The sequence below is a fragment of the Capsicum annuum genome, chromosome 5 (genome assembly GCF_002878395.1).
Source record: "Capsicum annuum cultivar UCD-10X-F1 chromosome 5, UCD10Xv1.1, whole genome shotgun sequence".
In the NCBI taxonomy this organism is placed as follows: Eukaryota; Viridiplantae; Streptophyta; class Magnoliopsida; order Solanales; family Solanaceae; genus Capsicum; species Capsicum annuum.
The window spans coordinates 206,158,965-206,183,003 of NC_061115.1; the positions used below are offsets into that span (position 1 = coordinate 206,158,965).

A 24,039-nucleotide genomic window follows, 5' to 3' on the forward strand; every position below is an offset into this window, starting at 1 on the left:
TATATACACACATAACTAACCAATCTTATCATACCTAGTCAGGATAAGTAGCGAGCTGGCTAACTTCCTAATAACCTCATGATTAGCTCACTAACTAACTAACTAACAAATTACATCACTTAAATTACTTAATGCTTGTAGCATTATCAGCTCTACAATCTAGTTACAAATTGCCTATATCAAATGTCCACACTGTCTACTCTTCTTAGTGTGCTGCATCAGTTCTAATCTATCTCTTATAACACTTTTTACCTATTGCAAACCTAACTCACTATGTACAGTTGTTCCGTTGAACTTTTTTTTATTCCTAGCCCACCAAATCTGCTTTAGTGCAGCTTCATATATTGCCATCATTATCTTCTTCTTAAACTTACTGTCCGCCATTTGTGTAGCCTCCTGTAGCCTCTTTGCCTGAATTGAACTCCAAGACAATCCCTCATAGCTGTCCATATCTCTTTTGTCCAGTCATAGTGCTGAAACAGGTGAGCTGCATCCTCCTCTTTGTCCTCTGCACACAACACACAACTTACTATCACAAGAGATGCCCATGTGCTCCAATCTATCCTTTGTGAGTAGTCTCCCTGGAGTTGCTAGCCATAAGATGAATCTATGTTGAGGCATAGTAACTCTATTCTAGATTAAATCCGCTCCAAACAGTCTTGTTTCAGCAGGTAGTAAAGCCAAATACCCCTTTGAGATTGAGTATTTGCCATTGTTAGTTAAACAGTAATGCTCATTGATGTACCAGCTTGACATCTTCTTCTTCGATTCATGGAGTTGTTTCCAATAGCAACTGCAATATTGAGGTGGAATAGCTCACATTTACCCTATTTTTGCATTTGGAATCAAAAATACCATTGTTGCCTATTTTTGGACTAGAAATGCATCCAAATTAACGCCTGTCCATATGAGCCTTCTTAGATCATTGACATTATCCAACACCACCCAAAAAAAAAAAAAAAACTAAATCGGCTAAACTTTCCCTAGAACTATCGAAATCAGAAAATTTTTCCCTTTCCGTCGCTTTTGGTACCAAAAATACCCTTAGCTTGCAATCTATTTTTTGGTGGTTTGAATGAAATTATTTTCTTTTAATGCCAATGCTAGAATTGTTTTTTAAAACTATAGGTTCACATGAGTTTAAATATTAAGAAAAGAAAGATTAATTTAAAATTAAGATACACTTTCAATCTATCACAAATTAAGTTCGGGTTCAAAATTATCCTAAATTTTGTGAAACAAACTTCAGGCAAATGAAGTAAAATTATATTAATATTTTTAAACAATGGTCCCTAAATATTACTACCGTAGAAGATAGATACTCACTTAAAGTCCTCGCTAAGTCAAATTACAAGTCATTCCATAACTCATGGTTTCATTGTACGACTCACAGTGATGAGTCGTACTGAGATGAAACTTTGAATTACCAAGCTGGTTTTTTTCTAAGTATGGTTTGATCCTGTCTAAGTACTGGATGTTTCACTTTTTTTTTTCTGAAAAATATCTTCCATCATACGTAGAAACTCAAAGTTTGAATAACGTAGTTGTTTCTCTTGTTTTTCTTCCTCAAATTAAATTCAGCTGAAGTTGCCTAGTGATTATTGTTGTTATTTAATGATTCAAAAGTTAGTGTCAGTATTTTTAGGAGCCTTTTATGTTTCTTGTTAACTAACTTTAAGGATCTAAATTAGTTGAAATAAGTCAGTTAGTGGGTCATGGGATTGTGTTAAATTAGTGTGTTGTATTTCTTCTCTAAGTTTGTTGCGCGGCAAGTTCTATTTAATGGCATGTATTGTTGGTTTTCTATTGCAATGAAAAGATCAAGTTCTCTCTCAGCTTCTTCATATCTTATTTTAGCCGTTCATTCATCTCTTTTGCCAACAATTCTTAAAACGGCTCGATGTAATAGATCTCAGCTATCTCATTTATTACAATTACATTAAGGAAAACTTAAAAGAATTACAATTCCAATAACTCTAACTTCACCAAAATATAGTTTGATAACTGATTCGGGAACATATAACTATGCAACACACTAGTACATCTTGACAATCAATCAAAAAGGACATGCTGAGCCACGGAGTATCCTGCATTCATGCAAGATCCAAGAAAAAGATGCACTTCAAGGGTATGATGTGAACAGCTTATATATTCTGATGCAAGTATCATTTTGATAATATATACAACAAACATAACTTCGCTGCACACAAATACATTTTGATAATCAATATAAAGGACATTCCAACACAAGAAGCATCCTACGTTCAAATAGATTGAACCGGCTTAGACAGTCTACCCAGATGCAGGCATCATTTTGATGATCAATAAAGCAAATATAACTTTGCTGCACAAATACATTTTGATAATTAATAAAATGTCCAGCCCAACACACGAAGCATCCTGCATTCAAGCAAGTTGAAAGGGCTGAACACACCTCAAGAAGAGGTAGCATAGACAGTCTACCATGACCCAAACATTATTTTGATAATCATTACAACTAATATAACTATGCAAGGTTGAGATGAAGCACTTCCCTAAACTCCAATCTTCTAGTCTCAGCATAAGAAGTTAGATGTTTATTTGGCCAATAAGTTAACCAAACTCTACCTTTCAATTCCCATTCCATTGTTTTCCCTATAGCCCTTTTGTCCACTTTCCAACACACACTTTCCCCATACTCATCTCCAGCGAAAATTACCCCTCCTTGCTTAGTAAATGGCCTATACACACTCGAATATCTGTTCTTGAACCAAGCCTTTGGCTGAATTAACGAAAAAACAGAAGGCTTTGACGAAAACACCTCTCTCCCATTCCCACTATCATGAAGAAACCAATTCAAATTGGCACCATCCCCATTAACGGATTGTTCAAATTTCCACGGCTTCATGCTCGTAACAACTGTCTCTCCCGCGGAGACTTTTAACCCCATGTAAGTGTTTGGTGGATCGAATCCCGCTTCTATTGTCTTTTCCATGCCAATTTCTCTTAAGGGATTATCAGAGGATTTGTTAACTGATATGCTCAACACATTTGATTGAAGTGTTGGAGTTAGTTGCAACGAAATTCTTGAAGGGAAATGCTTTTCAGATATTCCAGCTCCTCTCTCTGACATGAGTGATTCATTCACTAGCCTAACAACATCACACCTACATGAACATAACATTTCACATCAACTTAGAATTAACTGATGGTTGTTCAGTCAAATTAGAGCGCATTTGAATTAGCTGATTAAAAGTAATCGATAAGCATCTAGTGTTGAGATTCACTTTTTATGATGATAAAAAGCAGTTAGGTGGTTAGTAAATGAATATTGATAAGCATACACTTTTTTCTATTAAAATGACTAAAATGACCTTAACGAGATAGGGGCATTTGATAAATCAGGTTCATTTTTGGACTGAAACATAAAGGAACACGTTTTCATCCTATTTTCAATAGTTCAGGAGCATCTTTGGCCATGTTTTGTCAAATGTAAGTATAAAAATATCTTTACATGAAAAATGACAAACAAAAAAATGAATGGAGACGGAGTTACAGGTTCGATCATGGAAATAGTATGTGGCTTTTTGAACAATATCTGGAACAAAATAATAGAAATTTTGGTCAAACAGAAGTACTTATAAGCTGAAAAACTGTAAGCTAGATTTTGTTGATTTGTGTTTATAAGCATTTTTGTGTAAACCAAAGGTGAAAATAAATCAAGAAGTGACTATAATTTAATTTGACCGACTTATACGCTTACCCAAAACACCAGTTCCAGAAAATAGACGTACCTAATATTATCAGTGTTCACCATTACTTCAATCCACTTTTTGCGAACTATAACTTTATGATTCAATTGTATCACTCCTTCGAGCTGATGAAAGTTGAGTGAAAATCTCAAATTATCATCAGATAAACTACTTGTGTATGTTTCAACATCCATTGCAATAATAGGGCAGTACAACTGTACTTTCCAAAGCCCCTGTGTCGAAAACGAGTATGAAAACAATGTACATGGTGTTTTCATAGGATGATTCGAAGAATTATTAATTTCAACAATCCAATTAGTTATCGCTAAATTTACTGAGCGCATCCATTGCTCTTCAATATTCGATCCCAAAATCTTCACAAGCAATTTTGACGCTTGCCTAGATTGTGGACAAGAAAATTGATTCTTCAGGGCAATAATACTTGTAGACCTAAGATCAGCAGGGGTTTCATAGATACAAATTATGAAAGCTAGAGTAAGAAATGAGAAATTGAAAATTTCCTTAAAACTGGAGTTATTAAAATCGATTCGTGGAAGCCTGAGGACAAACGAAGAATTTTTATTGGGACCATAGTTCAGAACATCTTGAACAAAATTGATCAAGAGACTGAATATGGATTCGTCGTCTAATAATTTTGTTGAGTTGTGCCTTAGTTTGAGTGGTTTCGAGGTCCATAGGGAAATAGAAAGATTATAATCTGCGACAATGCAAAATTGGTAATTTTTGGCTACGGAGAGTTTAAGGGAAGGTTGAGATGAACATGAAGGAGAAATGCAAACCGAGATAGAGTCAGTTTTCCATTTTGAAATTGGTGGTAAGTTGTGAATCCAAGAAAATATATCAGGAAAATTGCAAGTATAATAAGCCATGATTTTAATTTCACTACATGAATATGAAATTATGTGATGCAATGTTTTGTGTATTTATAGACTATAAGATTGTGAAAAGCAAGATTCTCAGGGTTAAAAAAGTCAGTGGATTACAAATTTTAATTTACTTTCATGAATGGAATAAAGGTATTAGTTGAACAATTTGTACAAGGAAATGCTTTAAATGGAAATTTACAGATTCTTGTAACTTTGGGACCAGATAAAGAGCATCTTTAGTACAATAAATTTAGATGTTCATGGACTACTTTTCAAGAAAATCATTTGCAGAATCTCTGAAAGAGTTCTATACTATGTTGCTCGGACTCTTCAAGAATATCACTGGGTTTGTGTAGAATCCTTTAAAAGTGGTGCATTTTTGGAGGATCCGACACTAGTGTGGCAACATTTTTAAAAAGTCGAGCAACTTAGTTTCGAAGGACGTTACATTTTTTTATTGTGGATTTAAGTTTTATATACTGACAATGTAAAGATTTTTTATACTATTCATGAATTATAACGCATGATAGCAAGTCTGTTATCATTTTTATCAGATTACCAATTAATCCTTATCAGGATAAGTATTACTATGATCCTTGGACGATTGATTCAAAAACGTACTACTACTATAAAACAAGATGTTTGACAATTCTTCATGAAAACATTAAACGTAAAGAATCTAGCTGCCTGAACACAGGGATGCTTCATGAAAATTGATTCTTCACGATTACATCCCCTTATGGAAGGGAAGCGTTGGAGTAACTGGTAAAGTTGCTGGCATGTGACTAAGAAGTCATGGCTTCAAGCCATAGATACATCTTCTTGCAGAAATGTAAGGTAAGAATGCGTTCAATAGACCCTTATGGTTCGGCCCTTCCTAAGCCCCTATGCATAACAGGCACTTTAGTGCACCGGGATGCCCTTTAACATCCCCATCCCCTTATGTTTTCGGATTTAATATGTTAATATGATACTCTATTGTTCTGGAATTGTTATTGTGCCAAAAGAGAAGTGATTCAAACTTTCAAATCTCTTTTGTAATTTCATATATTTAGTTCAACTATTTTTGTACGTCAATTGAAATTAATATTCTCCATGAGTAAACATTAAACGTAAAGAATATAGGCTAGGCTTATGAAAGATTAACCTTTCATCACAGAAGAATGTGAGTGGTTTCCTGCCAAACTCCTTCAACAACTCTGCCTAACTAACCTTTTACTTTACAAGAAAGTTTTCACAATAAGGTCAAGCAGAGCCAAAATTTCAATTTTATGGTTTCTGATATTTAGAACAGACGATTAGAGGTAATAATTGAGTTCTGAATTTAACATTATATGTGTTTAATGAATTTTGTAACCGAAAGACATTATTGAAGTATGTGTTGTCACACCATAAACTAACCCCTAGGCGTGACTAGCTCCTGCAAACACTACTTGTTGAGAGGATCAATTTCCCATATATTTAATTACAATGTTCATAAACATTGAGATAAAAACATATGCAACTCCAAATGCATGTAATAATCATTACCGCAAAGTAATTATCTAACTAGATATCATATAACGATTTATGAAAATAACAATAGCTTCCATAATAAATCTCTAGCTCAAATCCCACAATAAGACCATGGAGCATCTAACAGAGTTAAATGAGTTCAACTTTCGGACATGCAAACCCAACGAAAAGAAATATAATCTAAAGTATTCATGTGTTGAAGCAATACTCTCTCCAGTCCACAACAAATATTTTGCCTAGTTAATTAAAAAAAAGACATATTTCAATGGAAAAAGTTATGGAGGAACAAACTTCAGAAATATCAAAACTACCCGAACAGGTATATTTATTTATAATTATGAATAGCTAAATTCATAATTCCCAACAATTATGATATGATAAGATAAATTCATATTAGTTACTTTATAGTAGAATTATTCGAAGAATCTATTTCATAAGTTAGTTATCCGCCTATATCCGCACCCCCTACAAATGGTATCAGAGCCCAGTAATTTAAAAAGTAAACCAGTGAGATATATGTTAGATATGAGAAAATCTATATATGTTTATTCAATTAATTATGAGAAGACCATTTAAAAATAGAGAAGCTTGTAGAAAAATTAAAGAATCTTTAATTAGTAATTATTCAGAATATACAAGTCTAAATAAAATAAAAGAAAACCCACAAAGATTAGCCTACCTAATTACATTAATATCTAGTATTGAAGCAAAATTAATAATCCATTTAAAATCTAGAAGAATGAGACACATACCACCTAATTATGATAAAATTAGATTTAGATATCCACCAAGATATTATAAATAAGGTTTAAATGAATAAAGTGCAGAAATACAAAGATTTAAAACAAATTATTTCTGAAAAACGTAAAGAATTAAAAATAAGAATAGAAAGACTACATTATAATATATTTGCCGGAGTTAGTGAAAATTCAATAAATACACAAAAAGATGAAATATCAAAATTAGAATCACCAATAGACAGTTTAGAATATATATATCAACATGAACTATTCACAATAAAATGAACAAAGAAGAATTTGTAATAGATGAAAAAATATATGAAAATCATGAAGGATTAAAAATAAAAATAGTATTTTCTAATCTAGGAAGAAGATATAAGAAAATAGGTGAACATTTATATCTAATGTTAGAAAAAGAAAAATTAAAATTAGAAGATAAATTGACAGCAATGGTAAGAATAGAAAGAGAAAACGAAGAAATAGATAGGAAAAAGAAAATAGAAAAAATAAAACAACAAACTACGGAAGAAATATGAAAAATAGAAGAAACTAAAAATAGTAGGATTGCTGAATTAGAAAAAGAAGTACAAATGTTAAAGGATCTGTATGAACAAAGACAAAAGGAAAAAGCAGAAAAAGATAGAGAACAAAATTACTGAACGAGATAAATCAATTTAAGGAAAAATTGAAAATAAAAAACAAAGAATTAGAAATAAATAATATAGACGTTGAAGAGATAGATAATTATGATTCAGAAGATAGTGAAACATATACAGAAATATTAACAAATACAAAAAATTTAGAAATCAATGAAAAACAAAAAGTAATTAATGAGGAAAACTTAGAAAGTACCTACACAGAAATAAATACTCTTGACAAAAAAGAAGATGAAAATATAATACCTAAAACAACAAAAATAAGAAAACCCATATATTATAACAGTAAGTTTTAAAAAATATAATAAATATGACAAATGGACACCAAAACAAATAGTTAATAAAAATTATAACTTGTTAGACCTAGACTGTGTAATAGATACAGAAAAAACAATATAATTATGGATAGGATATATGACAAAACAATTATTAGATAATAATATAAACATAACAGATGCACCAGAAAGAACACTAATAGGATCAGTAAAATTATGGTTTTCAAATTTAACTGAAAATAGCAAGAAAGTATTAAGAACTAATAAACCTATAGAAGGAACATCATCAACAACAACTAAACTAACACCTATAGAATTATTAAAAAAATATGAAACAGCTATAAAAGATGAATTTAGTAGTATGGCAACAATAGAAGAAGAACAAGATGAAGAAAAAGATACAAATAGGAATTTAATGTTAAAATTAGTAATATGTAATATGTGTTATATAGATGAATATACTTGCGCATTTAAAGAATATTATTATAAAGGAGCATATAGTATAGAAGAAAGTAAAGAGATAAGAAAATTTTATTTTAATAAATTACCCGAGCCATTTAGTTCAAAGATAATAAAAAGTTGGGAAGAAGCAAAAATAGTAGATACGTTAGGAGCAAGAATAAATTTTTTACAACAATGGTATAGAAACTTATGTGAAAAATATAGAGAAGAATTAAAAATGAAAAAAACATTAATAAAAAATTTAGCATGTTGCAAAAATAAAATAGCACCCCAATTTGGATGTGAAGAAAGATATTATAAGAAAAGAAAAAGGCATAAGAAATATAAGAAATATAAAAAATCAAAATATAAATACAAGAAACCGAGAAAAAGATATTATGTAAAAAATTATAAATACAAAAGACCATATAGAAAGAAAAATCTATAAAAGAATGTACTTGTTATAATTGTGGAAAGATAGGCCATTTAGCTAAAGATTGTAAATTACCTAAAAATCCAAAAAATAAACAAATATCAGAAATAAAAATAGATAATACAGAATATATGCAGATAGATTATATAGATTATGAATTAGAAAGTGATGATAGTATATATGAAATTTCAGAAAACGAAACAGATAATGAAATAGATAGTGAAATAGATGAATCAAATGACTGAAGAAGATATAAAAATAATAACAAAGGAAGAATATTTAAATGATGAAGGAACGGAACAAAAAATAATATTTGACAGTAACATATTTGATGAAATAAAAGGAAAAGAATTAGATTTAAGTGTAAAAAAATATTTAAAATACCAACAATAAAAAATATTTTTACTAGGAAAAAGGACGAATATTATGTAGTATGCCAAAAAGAACATGTAATAGACGGCAGATATGCAAAAGGCAAAGCTAGTATACCACATGTAACAAAAAGAATAATTAATAAAGAGATAAATGATATAAAAAGTAAAGGAGATCCAATAAAATATGTAACCTTGGAGTTACAGAGATATTAATAAAATCATGTTTTAGAGAAGGAATAGATACACCAATAGATTTATATTTAGCAGATGATAGAATTATAAAACCTATAGAAAAAAGCATAATAACTGCCGTAAAAGGAAATCTAATATACCAAAAATTTAAATTTATAATAAGTGCAAATTATTCAGTAGCAGTAACAGATAAAAATATAGATAAATCACTCGTATTATATTGGAAAATATCAGGAATAGAATTAACCCCAGGAAGTAAAATATTTACAGCAAGATGCAAAAATTTATATGTATTAACAACAAAACATAAAATAACAGGAAAAAAATAAGATTAACAAGATACGAATAGAAAGCTCATTCAAACAAATTGTAAAAACAATAGATTATAATGATTATAGCTATAGAGACATAGATATAGAAGAAAATTTAGAAATAGTAAATGATAGAATAAGTACAACGAAAAGAATAGCTGATGAAAAACCAAAATCATCAAGCTCATAAAAAAGAACAATTTATGAAATAAATTCAATAAGTAATTTAAACCAATATTACATAACAGGAAAAATAAATGAAAAAGAATAGCTAATACTTTTGAATACAGGACAAGAAGAAAATTATATAGCAAAATATCTAGTAAAAAATGAAGAAATAAAAACTGATAATGATATGTGCCTAGATCTACCAAGAAGTTTAATAAATAGTAAAAATATAGCAGAAAAAGAAATAATAATAGGAGTTAGAAAAATAAAAATAGAATTCGAAGTAAAGCAAGAAATGCAAAAAGCAGATATAATATTAGGAATAAAATGGCAAGAACAAGTAAAACCATATAATATAGAACATACACAATTAACCTTAACATATAAAAAAGAGAAGTTATTCTTAAGAAGAGCCTTAACATAAAATGAAAATATATGTATTAATGAAGATAGTAGTAGAAGGATATTACAGTAGATATTATACGCCTATGATAGATACAGGAGCAGAAGCTAATTTATGTAGATATAATTGCTTACCAGAAAGTAAATGGGATAAATTAAAAAGACCAATAATAGTTAAAAGATTTAATAATGAAGGACGCTTAATTACTTATAAAGCTAGGAATGTAAAAATACAAGTATGGGATAAGATATTAACAATAGAAGAAATTTATAATTATGAACTAACATCAAAAGATATACTTTTAGGAATGCCGTTCTTAGATAAATTATACCCACATATAATAACTAGAACAGACTGGTGGTTTACAACACCATGCAAACAGAAAGTGAGAGCAAAAAGAGTTAATAATAAAATAAGAAAGAAAACTGATTGGATAAAAAGAAGTGAAAAAATTACACAAAAGTTAGAAAATATAAAAAATACTGAAGATACAATAGAACTAGTAGTATTTTTGATAAATAAAACAGAAATAACTATATTTTCAAAAAATAAAATAGAAATAATTAAGAAAAAATTAGAACAATTATATAGTGAAGATCCATTAAAAGGATGGGAAAAACATAAAACTACTATAAAAATTGAATTAATAGATAAAAATAGCATAATAACCCAGAAACCATTAACATATAATTTTGACGATTTAAAAGAATTTAAAATGCATATAGATGAATTATTAGAAAAACAATATATACAAAAAAGTAATAGTAAACATAATAGTCCAGCATTTATAGTAAATAAACATAGTGAATAAAAAAGAGGAAAAAGTAGGATGATTATTGACTATAGAAATTTAAATGCAAAAACTATAACATATAATTATCTAATACCAAATAAGATATTAAAAATAAGGCAAATACAAGGATATAATTATTTTAGCAAATTCGATTGTAAATCAGGATTTTACCATGTAAAGTTAGGAGAAGAATCTAAAGAATTAACCGCATTTACGGTATCACAAGGATTTTATGAATGGAACGTGTTACCATTTGGATATAAAAATGCACCAGGTAGATATCAACATTTTATGGATAGTTATTTTAAACAATTATCTAATTGTTTAGTATACATAGATGATATATTATTATATACAAAAACTAAAGAAGAACATTTAAAATTATTGGAACAGTTTACAGATATAATAGAAAAATCGGGAATAAGTCTAAGCGAAAAGAAAGCTGAAATTATGAAAAATCAAATAGAATTTTTAGGAATACAAATAGATAAAAGTGGAGTAAAAATGCAACAACATATAGTACAAAAATAATAAATTCGAAAGAAGAATTAGATACAAAGAAGAAATTACAATCATTTTTAGAATTAGTAAACCAAGTAAGAGAATATATTCCAAAATTAGCAGAAACCTTAAAACCACTACAGAAAAAAATAAAAAAAGGATGTAGAATATAACTATAATGAAGAAGAAGTTCAAAAAATAAAATTATTTTGTAAAGAATTACCAAAATTACAATTTCCAGATGAAAATAGAAAATTTATATATATAGTAGAAGAAGATTCTAGTGAATATAGTTATGGAGGAATACTTAAATATCGATATGAAGCAGAAAAAATAGAACACCATTGTAGATACTACTCAGGTGCGTTCAATGAGACAGAAATAAAATGGGAAATAAATAGGAAAGAATTATGTTCATTATATAAATGTTTGTTAGCATTTGAGTCATATATTGTATATAACAAATTTATTGTACGAATAGATAATACACAGGTACGCTGGTGGTTAACAAAGAAAATGTAAAATTCAGTTACAACAAAAGAGATTCGGAGATTAGTCTTGAATATATTAAATTTCACATTTATAATTGAAGTAATCAGTACTAACAAAAATGTTATTGCAGATTACATATCAAGACAAAGCTACACAGACTGAAATAATAGAAGAAGATACTCTAGAAAAAATACTCAACACCCTAACTATGCTTTCAATGAAAGTAGACTGTATGGGTAATGAGATAGAAAAGCTAAAGACTAATGAAGGTAAACTGAAGTCTATAGCTACAAATCAGCTAACTCAGTAGTGTGCAGAGCTATGTTGATCGAAAGACATTAAAGTTCCAGAGCTAGAAGGAGACGATGGGACACTCCATAAAACCCATAACATTTATCAATCTACTTCTGCAGGTACAAGCAAAGGAGTTAGTCGACCAAGATACCAGAACATGAATATGAATAAAATATTTGAGAAACCATTTATACCGAAAACACAAAAGACCCCTTGTTTATACCCCCACAAATCACCACATACCGAGATAGCCTGAACCAAGATAAAAAAGTTTACAACTATACAGCCCAAAAATACATAGAAAATATCTATAGAGTACAAACTTTTCTAAACCTTAACCCCAGAGCTACAAATACCAAAGAACCAAATACAAACTATATAACCCAAAAATTACAAGGATATAACAAGCTAATAACACTACCCAAAACCAACCCAAGCCTAGTAAAAACTTGTTTTGACTATGGATTATTAAACACCATATACACCCAAGACGGAGAAGAACTAACAGCCATGGAAGAATTACATAAGATATTCACCACCTACAAAAGGATAATGAAAGGAAATCTATTTTACATAAATTGTTATACTACACCAGCAGAGATATTATACGACGAAATAAAACAAGTTATACAAGTTGTGAAAATAGGACTAACCAGAGATATGATCATACCAGAAGATATTACACAGCAGCCGAAGATACCCAGAATTGAGATACCCAATTTCTACGCAAATAAATGACTCATTGGACTAGCTACGATTATACAAGAATTAGTAAATAATTATACTAATGGAAACCCAATATGGAGCTATTATTCGAGAGACCATCAAATGATTTATTCAAATTCAAAAGAGCTACGACAAGCAGATATGGAAGATGTTAGGCAATGGATAATGACATTACTTAACCCAGAAAAACAATCTACAGCAAGAGCAATTAAAAAAAGATTTATTTCAGATGGATTACTGACAAGATATTGTAAAATAATTGGACACAAATATCCAGATCATCAATGTTCAAGATGTAATGGAGAAGATAACATTATTCCAGAAGTACACCTAGAATAAAAATCAAAAAGATGAACATGCCAGCTGGAAAGATAAGATAAGGAGGAACAGATACGACAACGAGTGGAAGAAGACAAGATATTAAATTATTTACGTAAAATTGTTAGAATTGTAAGTTTTTATTGTATAGACTTTTCTTAGCCTCCTAGCCTTTTTTAAAGGCTATGGCACTAAATTGTATAGACTTTTCTTTTTTAGACTCCTAGCCTTTTTGACTTTTCAAAAGGCTATGACACTTGGTTTTAGGATTCTAGTTTTTGGATTTTTTAAAAAACGTGCAAAGACTTTGTAAAAATTTTCATTCTATAAATGAAAGAAACCGAAGGCATTGCAAGACAAGCCTTCATGTGTTGAAGCAATACTCTCTCCAGTCCACAACAAATATTTTGCCCAGTTAATTAAAAAACAGACATATTTCAATGGAAAAAGTTATGGAGGAACAAACTTCAGAAATATCAAAACTATCCGAACAGGTATATTTATTTATGATTATGAATAGCTAAATTCATAATTCCCAACAATCATGATATGATAAGATAAATTCATATTAGTTACTTTATAGTAGAATTATTCGAAGAATAATATGTTAAGAAGTTTATTAGCAAAGTGGAAACGGAGAAAAATCCCTAAGAACTATGCCATCCTAAAGGTGAAACCAATGAGGCAAGAAGCCGTGGCGGGGAGTAACCAGAGTAGAGGCGCTGTTTAAGGGAAAAAGTATCCAAATTACCATGCTAATAGTGACCTAAGAATGTGTTATTTAAGAATAATCTAGTATATAGTAATCTAAGACGACCATATTTTGTTATGTACATGGTTAAAGGAAATATTTTGAAAAAAGCAATTTTATGAAAATGAATAATTATTTATCTGATGTGATGGTAGATAAATTTAAAATACTTATTTTGTATGCACTTAAAGATATAAAAGTAGTAGATATAAGAAAAATCATATTAGAAAAAGCATTTGGTAAATATTACATGACTAGAATAAATTACATACCATACCTACCTAACTACTTTTACAAATACTTACCATGATAAATTACATAGAATTTTTAGAAAAAGATATGAGAAACATACAGTCACTAGAAAAATAGATGAAAATAAATATAGACAAATACATGGAAAATAAAGATATAAAATATATAGAATTTCTCAATAAAAATATGCAAGAATTACTAAGGCTAAAACAAACAATTACAAAATATTATAATAAAATCAATTTTAAAAGATAGATCATCTAGATTATCTTAAAGTTTTAATCTTATATATACTTAAAGATATAGAAATTATAGACATTAAGAAAATAATATTAGAAAAAGTAATAGACTATGAAATTGAAACCATAAATTGGATAGAACAGTTATACCAAGAAATTTACCCAGAAGGATATTATTCAGATTAAGAGATGTTAGAATATATTAGAAAAACTAGAGAAAATCAAGATAATCTAAATAAAGAAATTAATTATAAAAACCGAATTAGAAAAATAATGGAGAATCTAAAAGAAAAATTAATATGGATAGAAGAAACCTTAGAAAATTTAGAAAAAAGTACATGTGATAATTTATATAATTTAAAAAACTCACTACGAGAAGAACAACACAAGATAATAAATAACATTGAAAATCTAGAATTAGATATACATTACAGTACAGTTAGGATAAATTATTATACAGAAATTTGTAACTCTGTAATTACTATAGGATAAAATAATAAATCAAACAAATTAATGAGTACATCTTACGAAAAGAATAAATCATTAAAAAATATTGAAACAAAATTTAAGAAATATCCACGCACAAAGAAAAATAGATTCATTATATATATACTAAATCTAGTTCATAAGTTCTACAAATGGGGTAAAAAGATGCCTACTATAAAATACTTAAAAGAAAAAAATGTTTCTTCCACCAACTTCAATCAATCATTAAACAAATTAGGGAGACATGTGTACTGCCCCAAGAAAAGGAAACACATGACTCCCTCCTTCAACTTCAATCATAACCAAATCATTATTTAATGATTACGTCATCATAATAACAATCAGCAGCTAGTCCATGCTTTTCATTCTCAATTTAATGCCATTACTATACTACTGCCGCATCACCGAATATATGTACAATTCTATGTCAAATAACTACAAGTAATACCTTATCACTTCAGAGGATGCCTGCTAACATTGTTTGGGTACTTTTTGCTTTTTTTTTTTTTTCTTGTTGTGCAGCTTGCTGCCACCTTCAAAATAATGGGATCAAAATATAGCTCTAGTGTTCTATTTGTACTATTTTTTGTCCTGAAACTGAACAGAAAAGGTTTGACTTTTGACTTGCTCACTTTAATTCTATTATTTAATATTATAATTGATTAAAATACCACTTAAACCATCATTAAAAATAAGTAAGTTGGGATATTATATTCTTCTCCATTTAAGATGACGTTCGTCCTCGAACAGGTTTGAATCTGTAACTCCCCACAAAATCGTCCATGTGTTAGCTCATGATAATATGCTCTTAGAGTTAAAAGACTAGAATAGTGTCAAAGAGACTTACTCTCATTTTTGGCTTTCAAATTGAGTAAAGTTTAAACCATATATAATTTTCCTAATTTCGACTTTAATCATGTCGGAAATTGAATGAGCTTTCCGTCGATATAAGATTCGCCCAAATCCGATACCCGGGCAAGAAGTTATGGCTAATTTAAGTCCTAATCGTAAAATACCATCATTTTAGTGCTTGGCAAGCTGTGGAGTGGGCCTATTTAGAAATTGTCAAATTCCAGTAGCATAGCGCTATTGTGGTGCGTCGCGTTGAAGTTCCAGGTCCTAACTAGTGGGACAATACGATGGCTTCGAGTTGCGGTGACCTTAAAAATCCTATCTGTCAATTTCCAGTGAGCCACCGCGATCGTGGCGCGTCGCGGTGGTTCATAAAATTGGGCTCCCAATTATATTTTTATTCCGTCTCATTAAGGGTATATTGGGTATTTTTCACCCCCTTATCAGCTTAAACACGAGATTTTAATTCCAAATGACCTCATTATTAATATTTTCATCAGAAACTATCAAGAACACTCCTTAGGGTTTCAAACAAGAAAACCCAAACAACTCAAGATTAAACCGTGGGTTTTAGAAATTGATTGAAGATTTGGAATCCCCAAGCCGTGGGCATCAATAATCATCCTATAATTTCCTAAATAGAGGTACATGGGGCTTATCCTAAAAACTACATGGGCTTATCAACACTAGAACATGATTTAAAGATTATCAAGCATGAATTTTAAAGGGGTTTTGGAACTTATGATTTACATTTCGCATCTTGGGTGTGTTGATGATATTATTGTTTTGGTCTTTAGGCCTTTCCCCCTTAAATTGATTTAAACTTATATGAATATGTATGATGTTGAAGATTTAATTGAGAGCATTATTATTGAAACCCCTCTCTTTGATGATTTAGAGTTGATGAACTTGTTGGGAATGATTTGAGATTCTTGTTTAATGTTTTGAAGGGGATCTTTTCAATATTCAAGTATTTAACATGATTTTAATGATGATGAGAGGGATTTTCTTGTTATGATTTCGTCTTTGTCTTAAAAAGAAAGAATTGCATATGATTGATATCTTTGACATGACCACCTTATGTATTTGAAATGGTGAAAAAGAGAGTTTCTTGCATATGTTTACATGAGCTTTAAGAAAGAGTTTCTTAAAATGATTTATTGATATGGTGGTCCCAAATTTACGTTTTGAAACAGAAATTATTATATGCTAATAATGGGTCAGAGATGTGACTTGTAAGTCAATGGTATGACGATACCATATAAATATATGCCATAATAGAGTTAGAGTTTTCAGAGTGTGTTTTCAAAGAATGCATGTCTTAAAGAGTTAAAAATGGGCATAAAGAGAGTTAGGTGGTTGCTTGAAGAGGGCTAGAGTTCAAGTAACTCTTAGCCTAAAATCGTGATTTGCCGATCTGGGTATATTATTTTTACACTGGCGATGGCCGTGTGGCGTAGCAGAGTCAGAGACTCCAACCCTTGCAGCACACTTAGGTTGGAGGCTTCCTCGCCGAGTCAATGGCGGATTCCATATGTCCCGTGAAATTTCATAGTTGTAGGGTATACCACCTAAAGCAGAAGTAAAACAAAGAATGTCTCAGAGTTCAGATGATTTTCTTTCAGAGTCTTTTAGAAATGCCCATGAAATTTCTTACTATATGATATGTTTATGAACTATTTTTAAATTGCTCTCATATATGTTGATTATTATTTTGGATTTGCTCTGCGTACCAGTACATCTGTATTGACCCCCTACCTCCCAGGTTCGGAGGCTCAGTCTAAGAATTCGGCTAATCAGTAGAGTATTCTAGAGAGAAGTGACCTGTGCAGTGGTGAATCTTCTTTGTTCCAGAAGGCCTATTATTTCAGATTATGTTATTCCATTGTTTTAGGCTACTGGGGGCCTTGCCCCAGCTTTTAGATAGTTGTCAGATTTTTATGTGGTAGAGATTTCGCAGACTATTCCAGATGTTGTTTAGTTGAGTTCAGATTTCATTCCTTATTGTTAAACTAAATCCAGAGTATGACCATGTTTCCGTATCAGATTATATTTCCGCATCTCTTTTTATTATGTGAATATTGTGCATAATTACCAGATAGAGTAGGATTACCAGGCCTTAATGGTTCGGGATGTCCATCACGGCTAGACCTTAGTTCGGGTCATAAAAAACTTGGTATCAAAGTACGGTTCATGGTCCCAGGATGTCTAGGAAATTGGGTCGGGTAGAATCTTATTTATGGGTGTATAGCATACCATACTTATAAGCAGAAGGCTACTAGGCATTTAGGAATGTTTCCCCTCTTTGTAATTTAGTTTTTGCTTTGTAGTCCAATCTCTCCTTTAATCCGTGATCTCTTGCATTTCAGAAAAACAATCATGCCTCTCTGTCGTACTAATGATCAGAATGCTCAGACAAATGAGGTCCGTCCCACTCATGGGATGAGGACCTAAAACAGAGCTCAGACTCTGGAGATGGATACTACTCCAGGAGTCCTACTTACTCAGACCAGCCGACCTAAGGCACCCAGAGCTCCCCGGATAGGGACTAACCATACTTAGCCTCGTGAGAGAGAAGTATCTAATACAGAATTCAGATAGTCCATTCACATACTTGCATAGTTGGTAGACACACAGAATCAACGGTATGAAGATATTGGGTCTGCATCTATTACTTCTGAGGCTACAAGAGTGGGCCAGTTCATGAGGATGAACTCGCCCAAGTTTACTGGTACCAAGGTAGAAGAGTATCCACAGGAGTTTGTGGACTAGATGGAGAATATATTTAAGGTGATACATGTAGATGAGGTAGAGGGGGTTAAGTTAGTAGATTACTAGCTTAAGGATATAGTGAACCAATGGTATAATGAGTGGGATAATTCAAAGAGTGAGCATACCGAGCCTACAATTCGGGCCAAGTTCATGGAAGCCTTCCTCGATCGGTTCTTTTCTCTCGAGTTGAGGGAGGCCAAAGCCGAAGAGTTTATGAATCTAAAGCAGGGAAAGATGAGTGTCCGAAGTACACTCTGAAGTTCAACCAACTATCCCGTTATGCTCAAGAGATGACTAGTAACATGAGAGCCTGAATGAGAAAATTTGCATCCGGCCTTTCAGATGACTTAGTGCTTGAATGTCAGGGAGTAATGTTGAACCTGGACATGGAATTTGCCAAACTATCAGTCCACATGCAGCAAGTTGAGAAAAAGAAAAAGAAGATTGCTGAATCTAGAGAGAAGGACAGATAGATAAAAAGAGCCAAATCAGAAGACCAGAGCTAGAGTCAGTAGCAGAGTGGGAATTGGGGTAACAAATGGAAGAAGAAGACGAATTGGGGTAATACGCAGTCTGCAGCCAGTGCCTCGATGACTAGACCCCCAGCTGGACAGCACACTCAAGATTTGTAGTATAGGCAGGGGCCGAGGATGCAGGTTTCATAGTATCAAGGATGTGTAGCTTAGACCTCTCGGGGATACCCGCACTATGAGAAATGCGGGAGAAATCATCCAGGGAGATGTCAGTTTGCCGCTACGGTGTGTTATTTGTATGGCCATCCAGGCCATATCCAGAGAGAATGTCTGGCAGCAAAGGTTAATGTTGGTAGAGCCAAGTCATAGGCTAATTCTTCTGCACCACCACCACCTCATAAGGGTGCCACTTCAGCCATTGGAAATGGCCACAACCGGTTGTACGCCTTAACCAACCGCCAAGAGGCAGAGGCCTCACTGGATGTAGTTACTGGTACGTTGCAAATCTTTTCTTGTGATTTTTACGTGTTACTTGATATTGGGTCTACCCTGTCATATATGACCCCTTATGTGGCTGTTGGTTTTGGGTTTGAACCCGATGTGATTACTGAGCCTTTTTCTGTTTCCACTCTAGTGGGGGTTTCTGTGGTGGCTAGGAGAATGTATAGAAATTATATGGTGACTGTTTGTAGTCGGGATACAGTGGCAGACCTTATAGGCCTAGACATACTTGATTTTGATGATATCATAGGAATGGACTGGCTTCATTCATAATTTACCACATTAGATTGTAGAACCTGAAGAGTCACCTTTTCTTTTCTAAATTAACCGGTGATAGAATGGGAGGGGCATTCTTTAGAGCCTAGAGGGAACTTTATATCTTATCTCAGAGCCCGTAAACTTATTTCCAAAGGTTGTTTGTACCATCTTATTCGGTTTAAAGATTCTAATACCGAAAGTCCTTTTCCGTCTGTCCCGATAGTAAATGAGTTCCCAAAAGTCTTTCCAGATGATCTCCCGGGAATACTACCTGATAGGGAGATAGATTTTGGCATTGATTTATTGCCAGATATTCGTCCCATCTCTATTCCGCCATATAGAATGGCTCTAACAAAGTTTAAAGAGTTGAAAGACCAGCTAGTAGATCTTCTAGATAAAGGTTTTATCCATCCTAGTATTTCTCCCTGGGGTGCACCTGTACTCTTCATGCGGAAGAAAGATGGTTCCCTTCGTATGTGCATAGATTACTGTCATTTCAATAAGGTCATAATTAAAAATAAATATCCTCTTCCTAGGATTGATGATATTTTTTACCAGTTTAAGGGTGCTAAATATTTTTCAAAGATAGACTTTCATTCGAGATATCATCAGTTGAAGGTTAGGGATTCAGATATTTCCAAAATAGCTTTCTAAATCAGATACGGTCATTATGAATTCTTAGTCATGTCCTTCGGGTTAACTAACGCCCCTACAGCCTTCATGGATCTTATGAACAGGGTATTTCGTCAGTTTCTAGATCTGTTTGTTATAGTTTTCATTTTCGATATTCTGATTTATTGTAAGAGTGAGGAGGACCATGCCAATCACCTTCGAATCATCTTTCAAACTCTTAAAGATCATGAGTTGTATGCAAAATTTTCCAAATGTCAATTTTGGCTTAATGATATTGCTTTCTTAGGGCATATCGTGTCTAGTGATGGGATTAAGGTTGATCCCCAAATGATTAAGGCAGTGAGAAAATAGCCCAGACCCATGACTCCAATCGATATTCAGAGCTTCTTGGGTTTGGCAGGGTATTACAGAAGATTTGTAGAGAGTTTTTCTTCCATAGCTACACCACTTACTAAGTTGACTCAGAAAAAGGTAAAGTTCATATGGTCTGACTCCTGTGAGAATAGTTTTGAGAAGTTAAAAGATAGGTTAACAACTGCTCCTGTTTTGACTCTTCCAGATGGTACAGAAGGGTTTCTTGTGTACTGTGATGCATCCCATATGGGACTTAGGTGTGTACTTATGCAGCACAGTAAGGTGGTGGCTTATGCATCCAGGCAGTTGAAGGTGCATGAGCGAAATTACCCCACCCATGACTTGGAGTTACCAGCTATGGTGTTTACGTTTAAAATCTGGCAGTATTATCTTTATAGGGTGGATGTTGATGTTTCACTGACCATAAGAGTTTACAGGATGTTTTCTCGCAGAAAAAATTGAACTCAGGCAATGGCGCTGGATGGAATTGCTAAAGTATTATGACATGAGCCTGCACTATCATTCGGGCAAGGCAAATGTGGTAGCCGATGTACTTAGCAGGTTGTCTATGGGCAGTCTTTCTCATGTTGAAGAAGAAAAAAGAGAGATGGTGAAGGATATTCACCGACTAGCAAATCTTGGAGTGTGACTCTTATATTTTGAAGATAGAGGGGTAGTTGTTCACGAGATAGCTAAATCATCCCTTTGTGTGGAAGTTAAAGAGAAGCAGATCAAAGATCTCATCTTGATGCAGATCAAGAAAGATGTGGGTCAACAGAAGGTGATGTCATTTGAAATTGGTGGTGATGGTATTTTGAGATATCACGGTAGATTGTGTGTACCAGATGTAGATGTTCTGCGGAGGAGAATCCTTGACGAAGCTCACACTTCGAGGTATGTTGTTCACCTAGGCTCTACCAAGATGTATCATGATCTGAAAACCATTTATTAGTGGAATAATATAAAACGCGTTGTGGCTAACTATGTCGCCAACTGTTTGAACTGTCAACAAGTTAAGGTAGAACATATAAGGCCTGGTGGAACTTCCCAAGAGATTTCCTTGTCCTTATGGAAATGTAAATGATCAATATAGATTTCATTACGGGACTTCTGAGGTCCCGAAACCAATATGATTCTATTTGGGTGATTGTTGACAGGTTGACCAAGTCAGGACATTTTCTGCCTGTGAGGACTAACTATTCGGGAGATGATTATGCTAAGCTTTACACTGAGGAGATAGTCCATTTGCATGGGGCAACTATATCCATCATATCTGAAAGAGGTACGCAATTATCTTCACAGTTTTGGAGGTCTTTTCAGAGAGTTTTAGGTACCCAAGTGAACCTGAGAACTGTTTCCACCCTCAGACTGATGGGCAAGCTAAGCACACCTTTCAGGCCCTTGAGAATATGTTGAGGGCTTGTGTAATTGACTTTAAAGGTAGATGGGTAGATTACTTGCCGTTAATAGAGTTCGCTTATAATAACAGCTACCATGCTAGTATTAAGATAGCTCCATTTGAAGCTTTGTATGGGAGAAGATGTAGATCACCGATACGGTGGTATGAAGTGGGTGAGACTCAGTTGTTCAAGCCTGATGTTATTCATCAGGCGATGGAGGACGTGAAAATTATTAAAGAACGACTTAAAATAGCCTAGAGTAGACAAAAATCCTACTCCGATGTTAGGAAAAGAGACTTAGAGTTTGAGGTTGATGATTGGGTATTCCTTAAAGTCTCCCTTATAAAGGGAGTTATGCGATTCGGGAAGAAATGTAAGCTGCGTCCTCGCTATATAGAGGCATACCAGATTTTGAGAAGGATAGGTGGAGTTGCGTACGAGTTAGAGTTGCCTACAAGTTTGGGTTTTGTTCATCCGGTATTTCACATATCCATGTTAAAGAAATGTATTGGATACCATTCATTAGTGTTTCTTGTAGAGGAGGTCAAAGTGACAGACTCCTTATCCTATGAAGAAGAGCCCGTGGCAGTCTTGGATCGCCAAGTTAGGAAACAGAGGAGCAAAGAAATAGCCTCGGTCAAAGTGTTGTGGAAAAATCAAAAAGTTAAAGAAGAAACTTAGGAAACAGAAAATGACATTAGAGATAAATACCCAGACTTGTTTAATTCGGTGAATGATGAATTGGAAGGTACAATCCTTGTCTTATTCTTTTATGGCCTTAGTGTACCTTAAATCGTGCTTGTCTATGTTTCGTGTCATCATTCGTGATACGGGTACGATCATAATAGGGTTTCAATGCATCAAGACTTGAGCTCGGGGGCTGCCCATCCAAGGAACAAGCTTTGAAGTGTAGAGAACAAGTCCCACAAGCTCCAAAACTGTTCACTGTTCATACGCATTCACTGTTCATCCGCCCTTTGTAAGGGTTTTTTAGTCATTTGTAATAAGCTAACCTAGGTATAAATAGAACCTCATTAGGTCATTTTGGGGAGATTTTTTGAGAATATATTTTGTAGCCTTTTTGAGAGTCTTTAGCAAGGTGGAAGCCTTGGACAAGGTGGAATCTTTGTGTTGATCATTTGCTTAGAAACTAAGATTACTTGGGAACTTCGGTTCCCTTGAGGTCACGTAAGAGATAGGTTTAGGTTGTGTGTGATATTAAAGGTCCAAAAGTGGAATAAGCTTTTGGTTTGTTAATATTATACCATCCCTTTATCTATCTATCTATCTTTACTTTCTTGTAATCGTTTGTCTATATCTAGTGTAATCCGTTTGTGTTCTTGTATTGTAACCGTGTGTTGTTGTTATTGCATCTTGTTCATCAAGTGTTGTTGATTTTTTAGTGTGTTTTACTCTTGATATCACTTCCCTTCTTGTTCTTCTTGCGAATTCGAAAGATGTCATCAAAAGGGTCCATAGTTCTTGAACTTGAGGACTGATTTTGGTGTTTGTGTTGTTGTGTTCTTGGGGAGTTTGGTATCATTTGGTATCAGAGAAAGGCTGGACTTGTAGTCTTTTGTTTGTTTAGAGTGTTTCTAGTGTTGGTTTCTTGGGGAGTTTGGTATCATTTGGTATCAGAGCAAGGCTGGACTTGTAGTCTTTTGTTTGTTTAGAGTGTTTCTAGTGTTGGTTTCTTTCTCATCAACACTAAAAAGTGTCCAAATCTAAGATTAAACTTGAACTTGTTGAAGTTGTTGATGTGAACAAGGTGTGGCCGAGTTGGATGTTGTTGTTACCTAAACCTTGGCCGATTTAATG

General features: G+C 32.8%; 1 protein-coding gene and 1 pseudogene across 1 annotated transcript; both read right to left on the minus strand.

Annotated features, from left to right (window-relative positions):
• Positions 1-450, minus strand: part of LOC107872071 — a 41,342-nt pseudogene extending 40,892 nt beyond the window's left edge.
• Positions 451-2,195: 1,745 nt separating this feature from the next.
• LOC107871133 lies at positions 2,196-4,643 on the minus strand. Its single transcript, XM_047413340.1, has 2 exons — positions 3,774-4,643; positions 2,196-3,146 (listed from the first exon to the last, which is right to left on the minus strand). Exons 1-2 carry the CDS (start codon positions 4,619-4,621, stop codon positions 2,507-2,509), a joined length of 1,488 nt encoding a protein of 495 aa, XP_047269296.1. The 5' UTR covers positions 4,622-4,643; the 3' UTR covers positions 2,196-2,506.
• Between the last annotated feature and the right edge of the window lie 19,396 nt (positions 4,644-24,039).

Bases quoted from the DNA above. Each gene is read 5' to 3' on its own strand.
- LOC107871133 (XM_047413340.1), bottom strand. From the start codon at position 4,621: ATGGCTTATTATACTTGCAATTTTCCTGATATATTTTCTTGGATTCAC. The intron at 3,147-3,773 runs GTACGTCTATTT...ATGTTCATGTAG, and splicing joins GTGAACACTGATAATATTAG to GTGTGATGTTGTTAGGCTAG.